At 41.3% G+C, this 14,475-nt stretch overlaps 1 protein-coding gene across 1 annotated transcript; it reads right to left on the reverse strand.

Moving 5' to 3' along the window:
* Positions 1-71: 71 nt before the first annotated feature.
* Positions 72-14,387, reverse strand: LOC124876166 (protein-tyrosine sulfotransferase 1-like). Its single transcript, XM_047378717.1, has 6 exons — positions 14,118-14,387; positions 8,499-9,181; positions 6,311-6,469; positions 5,713-5,966; positions 2,166-2,367; positions 72-512 (listed from the first exon to the last, which is right to left on the reverse strand). Exons 2-6 carry the CDS (start codon positions 8,937-8,939, stop codon positions 474-476), a joined length of 1,095 nt encoding a protein of 364 aa, XP_047234673.1. The 5' UTR covers positions 8,940-9,181; positions 14,118-14,387; the 3' UTR covers positions 72-473.
* Positions 14,388-14,475: the final 88 nt, after the last annotated feature.

Below are 14,475 nucleotides of genomic sequence, written 5' to 3' on the forward strand. Positions count from 1 at the left end.
TGTGCATGATGCAGTGCAAAGGGATGTTTATCTTCTTAATCTTATAATAAACCATTTAAAAATGCCTGATGACCAGTCAACCAAAATAATTTATTAAGAAAATAAACATACGTCTTGAAAAATATATACAGTCATTAAGCTTGATGATCATTGACTGAGCTCTTAGTGAGTTATTGGTCACACATTCACATTGTAGTGAAGAACTTGCAGAAACTTTGAAACACTTTCAGGTATGAGGTGACAAGATGTGTCAAGACTCTGTAAAATAGTTCACTATGGAGGAGAGATGAAGAGCTGAGATTTAAACCTCAAATTACTCTTCAAACACCCCACCAGGCTGTACACTTGGATACTGTAAACAGGTCTGGAGAACAATTTACAAATGGAGATGCAACGGCGAAGTCCAGCCTGTGAGGTGAGATCTCGGCTGAAATGGAAGTCCACGTTCAAGGTGCGTTCGTAAAGTGCCACCTTTAAATGGGCCGAGGAGAGTCTGGTGCCGTTTTCTCTTTCTGAGGAAAGAACAGAAATATTTCTCACTTATGTGATGAGAAATTATGAGACTGACAAAACACAGGAGAATTTATGCTAATTGGAGCTGTGATGCTTTTTCAATAGCAGAGGTTTGATTCATCTTAAAGGAGATAAGGCTATCCTCAAGGTTGGTTTTGGCTAAAGAAGAGTGGGGAAATAATGTTTTGTTTGTGTGATTTATAGCTTTATTTCTGAGTCTAAAAACATAGTAGACAAAGGGGATGTTAATAGATTAATATATCAAAATATCTTTGAGATGGATGCAAAGTGTTTCCTTACATAGAGCCAGGTAGAAGTGTTTGGGAGGGCATTCATACTAGCATTCCTCTTCTGAACAGACTCGTTTATAAAGTCAGAAGCACAGAAGAGGTTTTGTCTTTTGTTAGGTCTGTGATGAGCTGCATCTTTGTATATTGTTGTTGGAAGTATATGTCAAGCCAGCAGGTAACCACATCTGATGTATCTTGCAGTAAAAGATGACTATTGACCCAAGACAACATTAGCTCTGATATTAGACCAAATGGCACCCAGACACATTAAACACGTTTATCCTGTCAAATAATTCGAAACCTGTGCAGACTCAAATGACCACAATTCCCAGTCCATGTGTTGGCTATTTTAAACGTATAACTACCAAAATTCATCATTAATATGCCTCAGATTTTCCAACAAGAGGTTTTAATAATTGAATATATCCCAAAAAAACCAAAGACTGTAAGGAGATTGGTGGATGATGGACAGATGGACGAATAAAAGATGGACAAACACATGAACTGAACTTATATAGCGCCTTTCCAGCCATACAGACCATTCAAAGCGCTTTACACTAGAGCCACATTCACCCAATCACACTCACTAACGCTCACACATTCACACACCAACCTGGAGATCAGTAGGCAACTTGAGGTTAAGTGCCTTGCCCAGGGGCACATCGACATATGGCAGGAGGAAGCTGGAATCGAACCCACAACCGCCTGAACGACTACTCTTTCTACCGAGCCACGGTCGCCTCACATGGATAGGACAGACAATTAAATAAATGTATGCATAGATGGGACAAGGGGATAGGGAAAAAGTCTTACTTTTTTTTAAAAGTTTCTTTTCCATTCTTATCCAGACCTGGAAAACATTTACATATTTCCATACTTTTCCAGACTGTGTAGGAACCCTTGGGACCCCTCAGTGCCATAGAGGAAATTAAATAGCAGAGCTTTATCTGAGGCCAACCCCTACAGTACAATACAACCATATAACAGCAGGATGCTGCTGCTAACGTGTGTGAGGATGCAGCCTGTGGTTATGATTTAACGTGGGCATTCGTTGCTATATCAAGAAAAAAATAAATAAATAGACGACTCGCACGTTTTCTACTTCAAGATTATGCAAGTAAAAGACATATTAATTAAATATGCTTTTTGTAGAACTTGATAAAAAATGGATTTGAATAAGGCTTAAAAATCTTTGAAAAGAAACAAACCAACAACATTCCTTTTATGAGGTCAAGGCTACCAAGTAAAATGTTGAAATATTTAAAAGAAATTTTACGGTCAAGACCAATTATAAGAAAAAAACAAAAAAAAACAACATGTAGATGTTGTTTTACAAGAAAGAAAACTGCTAGTCTTCCTTACCTCTGAGTGGTTGAAAGGAGACGCCATGGGTCCTGCTTTTGAGTAATCTGGAGGGTTGGCGTGAGGACTGTAGCCCAGGCGAGCCAGCATGGGGGCGATTTCGGCCATGTCCTTGATCACGTCAGGGGGAATGTTTCCCACCCACTTGGAGATGGCTTCAGTGTTCACCGGCTTCATCACCTGGTCCGTGGAGCGCTCAACCCTGCACACAAACACTCAGGTCAGGTCTGCGTTTGGCCACCGGGTTGCAGGTCTGACAGAGCAAAGGCAAAACTGCCCAAATAAAAAACAGGACATATTTTTTTACGTCTGCAAAACCCGATTTTCTAAAGGTACGCAAAGCCAAAAACTAGCAGCACGAGGCACACTGGGTGTAAAAAACAAAAAAGGGTTATAAATGTGAGAACAACAATTAACAGTTTGCTAAAAAACAAGTTGTTTAGCAAGTTTTAGGAAAACAGAAAAACGAAGAAAGTTGGGAAAGAATAAAAAAAGCCCACTTAAATGACATAATTTCATTTAATTGTCTAGAAATCCCCCTAAAGGAATATCTAAACTGATGCAAGCATTAAAAACAGGAGTAAAAATACCCAGCCTATTTTGTAACGTCTTTCTAAAAGCAGGTTATGAAACATCTGTGTGAGTAACACTGTGTCAACCGTTGTATAACTAATCAAACATTTGAGTGCTACTTCTCTCCAAATGTGGCCTAATTCCTTTAAATAACAGATTTGGGTTAAGCGTCGTATGGCAGCCAGATTCCCACCATATCCCCTGAACGGCTGCCCTGCAGGAAGCTGCTCTGCTTGAATGACAACCAGCGAGCAAAGTATCGCAGATAAAGTCTCTGCTATGGGAGGGAGGTCTCCAAGCCTTGTTTCAACCCTGAGAGCTTGGGCTGCTTTAGAAGAAAACCCAGCGGCCAAGTTGGGCACAAATCAGCCTCCCAACCTCAGCTGCATTTTAATGCAGTGAAAAACAAAACAACAGGAAATGGTTTGTACTTTAGAGACAAATAGGAGACACAGCTGAAGCCTGGTCCAAACTGGGTCATGCAACAAAACGATGATTCCAGACAACGCCACAAATCCACAAAAGATAAGCTGAAACAGAAAAGAACTGAGGTATTACAAAGTCTGAAGCTCAACCTGATTAAAATCTGGTGGTCTGTGACCCCAAGCTTTGCATAAACAAATGCCAGCAAATCTCAGTGGAAAAAAAAAAGCTGTGTTCTAAACATGAGTGGGTGAGGATCCTTCCATGTAGATGTGGGAGACCAATATTGCCACATATGCCCCTTTTCCACAGGCTCTTCTCAGGCTGGCTCCACTCCACTCAGCCAGCTTTGCAACCATTTCCATTACTGGCTTTTCCAGCCCGGTATTAGCTTTCCTGGTACCTGCTCATCAGCTGGTCCCATCGGGGCTGAGCAGGGCCGAAATGTGACGTGAACAGACTGCTGTTCACTGATTGGCCATGAGCATGGTCAACCGTATGTCAGTACACTACAGGTGGGGCTTCAGTCAATGGAAACAGGCTTCGTGCTGAGCAGAGCGAGGTGAGCGGAGGGGAACCGGGCGGTGCTGGGACCGTGGATGGAAAAGAGGCAATAGAAACTACTAGTACAGGAAGCTGCTCGGTTACTGATTGCACCTAGAGTCCCACACATTTTTCCTGCAGGTTAGCTCAGTGTTGTTGAATGAATAAAACAACCCAAAACACCAAGGATTATTGTTCAATGGATACTTTTACTTGATAATAAAACCTAAGATCCAGAGTTTTTTTGTTTTGTAAATAGATAAACCTCTTAACAGAAGTGGGTAACTAAAGCTCACCCAACCATCTTCTTTACCTCCAAATATGTTGTTATAATATAAAACTTTATACATTATCCCAGTTGCACGTCTTGTTGTTGGTCCTTACTTTATAAGTCTTTACTATGACCTAGATTACACTATTAAGGATCCCAGTCAGTCATTTTCTACCGCTTATTCCATAGTGGGTCGCGGGGGAGCTGGTGCCTATCTCCAGCAGTCTATGGGCGAGAGGCGGGGTACACCCTGGACAAGTCGCCAGTCCATCACAGGGCAAAGGATCCCATTTAGGATAATTGTTGTTTGACAATCTCAGGGGGTCACATAATCTAGTGCAACGGAAACAATAGTTTTACTTTCGCTTGATCAATACAGTGTTAGGTTTCCACCTCTCTTCTCCCCACAAACACCACTGTTACACAACGTGAGACGGATCACATCAGTAAAGCTAGACAACGTCGGTCACATAAATGTGCGTTTTAGCTTTTTAAAATGACTGATTTATTGTCTTTAAGTTTACAATTTATTTATTAAATAATACCTCCACCTATTTAAAGTAAGACGTTGGTCCTGGTTTGATACATGTTTTGTTTTTTTTACCACTGTACAATGACAATGAAAGGATTCTTGAATAAATGTGACCTGATGGAAAGTTAAAAGTATTTCCAACTCCTTGCAATAACAGGAGCAGCAAAGTCCAGTTCTTCTGAGGAAATTCTGATGAACTGCTCAGACTGAGAGTAAAATTATTAGCCCTTTATTCTAAAATACAGCAGGATGGAGTTTAACTTGAAAACAGATTGGTACCCTGACCTTTAATTAGTTTGTATTGTTTCAGAGATATTGTTCAATGTTTTGAAGGTGTATTGTGACCTTATAACACCTGTCAGTGTCAGTTATAAAAAATAAACAAAATCTGTATCGGCAGGTCAGAGTTTTTAAAGATCGGTGATCGGCCAGAAAATTGCAATCGGTGCATCCCTACTGCTTTAAAAAGCACATTCAGTTCAGGTCCTTAGAAAGGTTTATCTTTGCTCTTTCATACGTCCACTGATGACAAATTTACAAAAGGTGGAGAACACAGAAAATATTAAGTCAGGTTAAAGTTGTAAATCTCAGAAAGCAGGAATGTCCCACAACCTCCCAACATCTGGTTTAGAAAACAGCTGTCTTTTAAACTCCTTTAAAATTTTACACCGTGATAAAAAAAAAAAAAAAAAACCCAGCATGAAAATGTGTGTAATTATCTCTGTTTCTAAACAATCTTGCGTCTCTTCCTCAGGCCCTGTAGCCAGTTGTTTGGCTTGCTTTGGCCTGTTACACAAAATTAGAGACCTGTCGGCTTTGAAATGTGGCTACACGGACTTACTGAGTCATTTATTTTAGACATTTCTATCAGTATTTATTCATAAAAACTTATGACAAATTTAACATTTATTGACCAATTATTTGTGTACTACCTGAATCAAAACCAGTAAAATGGTTAGAATTAAATCTTTTTTAATTGATCTATTGTCTGCTTGCATTTAAGACTATTTCAGATGTTTCAGGACATCGTCTTACAAGAAGCTTAGCAATGAACTGCAAATAGCTTAAAGCCAAATTTCAAGAAGACCACGAGAGAATATGGTTCTGAGTTAGACATTTATCCCAAGAAGTTACAGCATTAAGCTGAAACTAGCTGCATTGATGAGATCCCAGCAGAGGCATGTACGCACGTGTCAAACACTCACCTGGACAGAGACACGCCGCCGGCCTTCCCAATCAGCTCTTCGTGATGCAGCACTGACGGGTCCCACTGCAGCTCCAGAAAATGAAGCAACTTCCTCATTTCCTGCTCTGGATGGAGAACGAGCTGCTCGTATGGGACAGGTAGACATCGAGCTTCCCCTGCCGCCTGACACTGGCTGAACATGGTCTCCAGCGCGCTGCTCCACTTGGTGAGACAATCTCTGTAGCTGGTCAGGTCAAACCCTGAGATGGTCACCTGTGAGACGAGGCACAGAGAAAAAAAAAAAAAAATCAACACATCCAAGTGAGTGTTTTGGAACAGAGTACTCGTGAATAACCAGATTACACAGAGGGACAAAGTGTGCACGCTTAAATTGAGTAAATTTCAAAAAAGCAACACAAAAAGCATTGTTTTCCTGTGAGAAAACATTGCCAACCCGTTTCACTCTCCTGCCCTAACCACCGACATCCTCACAGACAGTGCAGCATCAGCACAGATTCGTCATGTGGCAGCTTGGAAACATGAGCGCTGTGAAATATAAACCACAGAAGAAGTTTGTCTGCCCTGATGAAAATAAACAAGGAGAAAAACAGGCTTACCTTGCGTGATATCATGGAGTGGACGGTCGCCCGTCCATCTCTCAGCATGAGCACAAACTTTGCTTTGGGGAAGATGCGTGCCAAATAAGACAGGGACTTCAATGCAAATGGGTCCTTGTTGCAAAGGCGAGGTGCAGGCTCCCCATGACCGACTATCACCTGGAGAACGAACAGATGAACAGTATTGGAACATAGATAATCCCCGTCTTTACTCAACAGTAAAATAATTATCTTTAAATGACTATCTGAGTACCTAAGAACTTTTTCACATTTTTATTTGTTGCAAACTCAAAATTTCACTGTGATTTTATGTGAAGAACTCTGTAAAAAACTAGGGCAGTGACACATGGTTTTTAAAGATTTTAAAAAATATAAATCTAAGGGGTGTGGTGTGCATTTTGTATTTTTGCCCCCTTTACTCTGATACCCTAAATAAAATCCAGTATAACCAATCGTGTTCAAAAGTCTTCCAACTAGTAAACAGAGTCCATCTGTGGATAACAACGTCAGTATAAATTTGTTCTCTGAAGGCCCCAGAGGTTTGTCAGAGAACATGAAGACCAAGGAACACAGCAGAATGGCCAGGAATGAAGATGTTCATAGGAGAATTTATATATAAAGCAATCTCCAAAGCTTTGAACATGATATGGAGCACTGTTACAACGACAGAGAGTCCTCGGTCAGAGGCCTCTTCAGACCTGCTGTAAGGCAGACCACTACAGGAGATCCTTCTCTTTGAAAAAAAAAAAAAAAAAACAGCTAAATATGAGCTGCACCAATATTTAATTTCCCTTTGGAAATTACAGTATTTTTGAATTTGATTTTTGTTTTTTATTCAATCTCACATCTGAAAGTGAAATGACACTAGGAATGGGCAATATGGACTAGAAATTCTATCATAATATTTTGCATTAACTACATCAATAAAATTCATTGCAATCCTTTTGGCAAAAGATATTTCCCTGCCTCCATTCGGACCCCACAGACACGAATACTGCGCCAAAAATAAATATATTTATTGTCAAAAAGGTTACTTCTGTACACCAGTTACATTAACTAGTGCATTTGTGCCTTTAAACAGCAGATAATGATTACATTCAATCACATTTTCAAACAAAGCTGATGATTCCAGCCATACTGCAAACATCGGAGTTATTCGTCAAAACCATAAATCACAATTCCTATGAGGGTTATGAATTTATCAGAATTTCTAAGCTTTACTGCAAACCAAGATATGGCCGTCTACCTAAACTGACAGGCCAAGAAGAATGGTAACTCTGGAGGAGCTGCATACATGCACAGCTCAGATGGGAGAATCAGCTGATCAGACAATGTTTAGTCATGTGCTCCACAAATTTGGCCTTTATGGAAGACCGGCAAGAAGAAAGCCACAAGAAATCCTCTTTGCAGCTTACATCAAGCCATGTAGACGATGCAGCAAACATGTGGAAAAACGTGCTCTGTTCAGATAAAAGCTAAATTTAACTTGTTTTCCTCCAGTCCTGGAGGAAAATCTGTTAGAAGCTGTAAGAATCTTGAGACTGGAGCAGAGCTTCACCTTCCAGCAGGCGGTGATCCTAACCATACAGCCAGAGCTACGATGGAACAGTTTGATCTAAACATTTAAATGTGTTAGAAAGGTCCGGATAAGGTCCAGAGCTGAATTCAATTTGTGAACCTGTGGCAATACTTGAAAATATATGTTCAAAGAGGCTCTCCATCCGGATCTTTTTCAGCCTCTAGATGAGCAAAGCTTGCAGAAACATGCGCCAAAAGACTTGCAGTTGTAACGGCAGCAAAATGTGGTCTTACACTAAGAGGGGCTGAATACCAATGCATGGCACACTTTTTAGATTTAAAACTGGAAAATTCAAAGGCCACATATTTTCACATAAATGAATAATGCACCACATATATTTATATTATATTGTAGATATGTTTATACTGTTTAATTTGTATTGTATTGCACCGACTACGCCAAAACAAATTCCTTGTATGTCCAAAAACGTACTTGGCAATAAAGCTTTTCTGATTCTGATTCTTGTGCTGGTCTATCACATAACTTTTATTTTTAATACTGTACAACTCTATAAACACACTGATCTTCAGCTGGAGCAATCTTCCAATAATCCAATACGTTTACAGACACAAGGGTGTTTGAGGCTCTCCGGTATCAGACTGCACCCACCTCTAACAGAAAGGCTCGCACCGCTGAGTCCAACACCTGGTCAGTGACGCCAGCTTCGTCCAGCCGTAGCCTCTCCTTAACCGAGCGACTCCAGGTGGCCCTCATCGCCAGGAGACGAGGGATCACTCTCGTCTCCTCTCCGCACCGAACGGCGTTGTGGGCGTCCAGCATCACACGCATCAACGTGGTGCCGCTCCGAGGAAAACCCCCGATGAAGATGAGAGGCGTGTCTTCAGGGAAGTGTTCAGTCAGGGGCAGACTCTGATTGCCTGAGCCCATGTTGAGCTCCATCCATCGGTAGCGGTGGCTCTTCCGAGGACAGTCTATCCCGTTCATGCCCAGGTAGAGCAGGGAGGCGGAACAAAGCAGGACGCAGCCCAGCAGCAGGTTCATTCTGCTTCTCATGGCTGTTGGGGTGTTTTTGGGGGACCGGTAGCACATAAAATAATACTGATGAATCTGATATGAGGGAATCCACGTCTTACAGTTCAATAAAGGTCATTTACACATAATTAGATCAACAGGGACAAGTCCAACAGAGACAACTGGAGGTGATGGTAAAGACGCTGCAGGCTGGGATTTTTCCCTCACTCCTCCACAGCTGTCATACCCTGTTCTCGGACTGCAGGATCCAACCCTGCTGCGCTCCACAGTCAGCTACGTCCCTTAGCCATGCTTCCAACCTAAAAACATGAGGACACATGTTACACTCAAACCTTGTTATTATCAAGACAGAACCGAGTATCACAGTGTAACAAAGACTACTCCAGGATCTGGGTCTTACTGCCTCCTGAGTAAATCCAGCAGATTTAATTACTCTCTTTGTAATTTTAATAAAGAGCTCCAAAACTATAGACAAAGCATGACTAAGTCATTATCCACCAGCAGGGAGCCATGGAAACTGTTGTTTTGGCAAGAACACTGACTGACACACACTTTCTGAGGGGCTGAAATGGGTTAAAGTTGCTATTTTGCAGCCACTGGCTGTTGAGCCATATCAAAGTTCACAGCGGCAGACCGCAACATATCTGAAGCTACCAATTACAAATCCTTCAAGTTTTTGCTCTCACCGACACTTTCTGTCAAGCTCAAACAATCAGCTGTACTTGTTTAAGATCAAGTTACTTCCACAGTAAGACATTGTGCAACTTCTCCATTTCTTTTTGGCAATGCGCACCGAAAAAGTTTCATCAGCGCAAGCTCTGATCTACTTCCCCTTATTGGCATGGAAAATAAAATCCTAAAGCTCATAAAGGAGGTAAATCAAGTCGAGCGTTAGGTTTTCTGCCATCTTGCTCAGACTAAAAGTGTAGGGATCCTAACATCTGGATGCCACGTGGTAAGAGCTCAACCTCGCTGTGCTGCCTAAAAAAATAAAAAGGAAACTCTGGCCATCAGATCAAAAACAGAAAACAGCTGTAAAATAAGGCTTAAGGTAATGCTTTAAGCCATTCAAAGTCTGTCTATCTACGAGCTTTACATGTGCTCTAGTTTTAATGCTTTTTTTTAATGAGTAGATTATTCCACATGTGATACTGCAAGATAGGTTTTTGATCCTTTTTTCCTAAAAAACAAAGCATATTTCCTGACCTAATGAGGGCAATCAAAATATTTTGCCACTTCCTCATTTTAATCATAAGCTTTCCTTTAAATCATAAATGTATTAAATTTACTTCCCTTCTGGAAAGAAGGAGCACCAGATTGAACTAAATGTCTATATTAGACTTGAAGTACTGACAAAAAAAAAATAAAAAATCAGTTTCTACCCTTTAAAGTAATCAACTTATATTCTAAAAACTCTTTCATCTTAAATTTGATTTTTAATAACAGGAGGCTAATAAACACAAGTTGCTTCCCCTCAATGCTCAAAGAATTTTAGAAAAAGCTACGATAGAAAAAAAAACAAAAAAACAATAGGAGGGAACTGGGACGGAAAATAACTTTTGTATAGCGACTGTTTGTATGTATGTACATACTGGCCTCGAAAAAGCCACCAGGCTACCTGATCACAGAAATGTCAACCAAACAAAAACTGACGACTGGGGATCACAGGCTACTAACCAGTAACAGCTTAAGTGGTTGGCGGTAAACATTTTTAAAGGAAACAGGAACTAAGGAGCAAGTGTAGAAGAGCAGACTTCCTGCCAACGTTACGTCAGAACAACCCCTTCGATTTCCTTGAATTGGTAAAAGGCTAAAAGCGTTGCCAATAAGAATACAAAATCATTTTTTAACATAGCAATCCGCACAACTGTACAGTGCAACACGATTAGATTTGCAGCTCGATAGATGCGCAGGTAAAGCAAAAATATCAGAGCTTATGTGCCAGTGTGAAGACAGGTGTCAACTGAGTGCCAGATGTATATTCTGTATACGGCTGAGCATTTCATGAGTTATCACAGTAAGAAAAAAACTATATAATTTCATGCAGATTGCATTTAGATTTTCTTCAAGTTTCCTTCCATAGATGCTCATACTGTATATTACACCACTATTTTCTTTTTCATCGATGCACAAAATAAAGCTGAATTTGTGTAAAATCGATCTATAGAGAGCACTGATATTGTGAGAATTTGTGTTTTTTTCTAGAAGTCTCCTCTCCCTCAATTCTTCCTCAGAAACTTTTCTCTTGCTCTCAGTGGAAGACACGCAATTTCTCTCCCTCCCTCCCTGCTGATTCCTGCTTCTGCTTTTTGTCTGTATTTTTCTCAGAGCCTCGCTTTGCATATCCTCCAAACTTGTAAATTATGGATTTGGTCAGCTGGTCTCTCAACGTAATTGATAAAAAAAATTTCGATGGGAAGACATGGTAAAGGAGACCCTCTTGTCCAGGCGTGACGTTCTTCTCTGGAAACACAATGGATTCTTGGCAGCAGTGGAAGATTGTGTACCTGACTACGATGTCGGTCGAGGTAGAAGATGTGTACATATTTGGACTTTTGATAACAGGATTTCTGCTTTTTGGAGTTGGTGGTTACCTGGCTTATCGAGTGATTCGCAAAACGTGGGTGGCTGTTCAAAGCTTTCCAAAGCTTCCTGCGATGTTGGATGGAGTCTGTAGAGCGATCAACACTCAGACTTAAATGTTAAGAGAGCAGAATCGCAAGCTGGACACGATTCTTGAACAGAATCGCAGCCTGACAGCGGTTGGACTCAGAGGTTAAAGGATATAATCTTGGAGAAGTTGTACGCTCCAGATCTATGGAAAGTACCAGAAATTTGGCTATTTGGATTCACAATTAAGACATACCAGTAAAACTCTTAAGGTAGTTGGAAATTCACAACTGCCTGAACCACAACATTTATTGTCTTTCTAAATCTGGCTCCCCAACGTGGCCTTGGCAACTTCTGCAAACTGGTTATTGACAAAATATCTCCTGGATGTTATATAAACACGACGCTCTTCCCCAGCACTCCTCTACCAGCTGTGTGTTTTATAAAACTTCCACCTCTCTTCTCCAGGACAATAGCGCTTCTATCAGTGTTGACAGTCTAATTCTAGCAAACACACTCAGACTTATACAGGTGCTTCTCAAAATATTAGCATATTGTGATAAAGTTCATTATTTTCCATAATGTCATGATGAAAATTTAACATTCATATATTTTAGATTCATTGCACACTAACTGAAATATTTCAGGTCTTTTATTGTCTTAATATGGATGATTTTGGCATACAGCTCATGAAAACCCAAAATTCCTATCTCACAAAATTAGCATATCATTAAAAGGGTCTCTAAACAAGCTATGAACCTAATAATCTGAATCAACGAGTTAACTCTAAACACCTGCAAAAGATTCCTGAGGCCTTTAAAACTCCCAGCCTGGTTCATCACTCAAAACCCCAATCATGGGTAAGACTGCCGACCTGACTGCTGTCCAGAAGGCCACTATTGACACCCTCAAGCAAGAGGATAAGACACAGAAAGAAATTTCTGAACAAATAGGCTGTTCCCAGAGTGTTGTATCAAGGCACCTCAGTGGGAAGTCTGTGGGAAGGAAAAAGTGTGGCAGAAAACGCTGCACAACGAGAAGAGGTGACCGGACCCTGAGGAAGATTGTGGAGAAGGGCCGATTCCAGACCTTGGGGGACCTGCGGAAGCAGTGGACTGAGTCTGGAGTAGAAACATCCAGAGCCACCGTGCACAGGCGTGTGCAGGAAATGGGCTACAGGTGCCGCATTCCCCAGGTCAAGCCACTTTTGAACCAGAAACAGCGGCAGAAGCGCCTGACCTGGGCTACAGAGAAGCAGCACTGGACTGTTGCTCAGTTGTCCAAAGTACTTTTTTCGGATGAAAGCAAATTCTGCATGTCATTCAGAAATCAAGGTGCCAGAGTCTGGAGGAAGACTGGGGAGAAGGAAATGCCAAAATGCCAGAAGTCCAGTGTCAAGTACCCACAGTCAGTGATGGTCTGGGGTGCCGTGTCAGCTGCTGGTGTTGGTCCACTGTGTTTTATCAAGGGCAGGGTCAATGCAGCTAGCTATCAGGAGATTTTGGAGCACTTCATGCTTCCATCTGCTGAAAAGCTTTATGAAGATAAAGATTTCATTTTTCAGCACGACCTGGCACCTGCTCACAGTGTCAAAACCACTGGTAAATGGTTTACTGACCATGGTATCACTGTGCTCAATTGGCCTGCCAACTCTCCTGACCTGAACCCCATAGAGAATCTGTGGGATATTGTGAAGAGAACGTTGAGAGACTCAAGACCCAACACTCTGGATGAGCTAAAGGCCGCTATCGAAGCATCCTGGGCCTCCATAAGACCTCAGCAGTGCCACAGGCTGATTGCCTCCATGCCACGCCGCATTGAAGCAGTCATTTCTGCAAAAGGATTCCCGACCAAGTATTGAGTGCATAACTGTACATTATTATTTGAAGGTTGACGTTTTTTTGTATGAAAAACACTTTTCTTTTATTGGTCGGATGAAATATGCTAATTTTGTGAGATAGGAATTTGGGGTTTTCATGAGCTGTATGTCAAAATCATCCGTATTAAGACAATAAAAGACCTGAAATATTTCAGTTAGTGTGCAATGAATCTAAAATATATGAATGTTAAATTTTCATCATGACATTATGGAAAATAATGAACTTTATCACAATATGCTAATATTTTGAGAAGGACCTGTATTTTTTCCTTCCTTCGTTGCCTTTCCTTTTCTCCCTTCCTTCCTCCTCGTCAGTCCCGTTTTTCAGGATCCATATTTACACTCAGACCACTGTAGAAACATCTGGTACTGACCGTTGGGTGACTTATTATAAATTAGCGTTTTAAGAACAGACCAAACCGCTTACGGTAAAATATATTAATAGCAATTTGAAGACGCGTGTCATTTTTTTTTTTTTTTTTTATCAAACGTGCCCCGGAACCCTGTAAACAGGTCAACCCGTCATCGTGGATGAGATACGGCCAGTCTTGCTGCTACAGAGCCCCAAGCAGCAACAAACATCTGGCCTGGGTTCAGAATCCTCGTCCGCTCAGCTAAGAGCCAGGTGAATGACCTGCTCTTAGCTAATCGGTCCCTGCGTCATTTACCTACCTCTGCTTGCCGTAAACATACCCATTATGTCTAAAGCGAACGACGTTTTAAAATGAATAACGGCGTCAACTCACCAGCGTCCGTGAAACTGCCGACAACACGAAGAGGGGAAAAAAAAACACAAGAACCTTGATCCAAACGGCTGATAAATACTGAGGCCAGGTCCTCGCAGAACAATTTCCCTCTTTTTCCCCCCCTCGGTTAATAGCCGGTCCACGTCACTGCCGTGATCTCCACATCATGCTGCCATTAAACGAGAGAATAACTCGATGTTTCGCTGCTTCTCCCGGCGGAACTTTCACAGTGAAGTCGACAAGCTTTCTACCGTTGAAAGGGAAAAAAAAAAAAAGAACACACCATCGATACGAGGCACACGAAACAGAGAAACTCACCGCTGATTGGCTAACCGCAAAAGCTGAAATGTAACACAGG

Source organism: Girardinichthys multiradiatus, chromosome 11 (assembly GCF_021462225.1).
Source record: "Girardinichthys multiradiatus isolate DD_20200921_A chromosome 11, DD_fGirMul_XY1, whole genome shotgun sequence".
NCBI classification, from domain to species: domain Eukaryota; kingdom Metazoa; phylum Chordata; class Actinopteri; order Cyprinodontiformes; family Goodeidae; genus Girardinichthys; species Girardinichthys multiradiatus.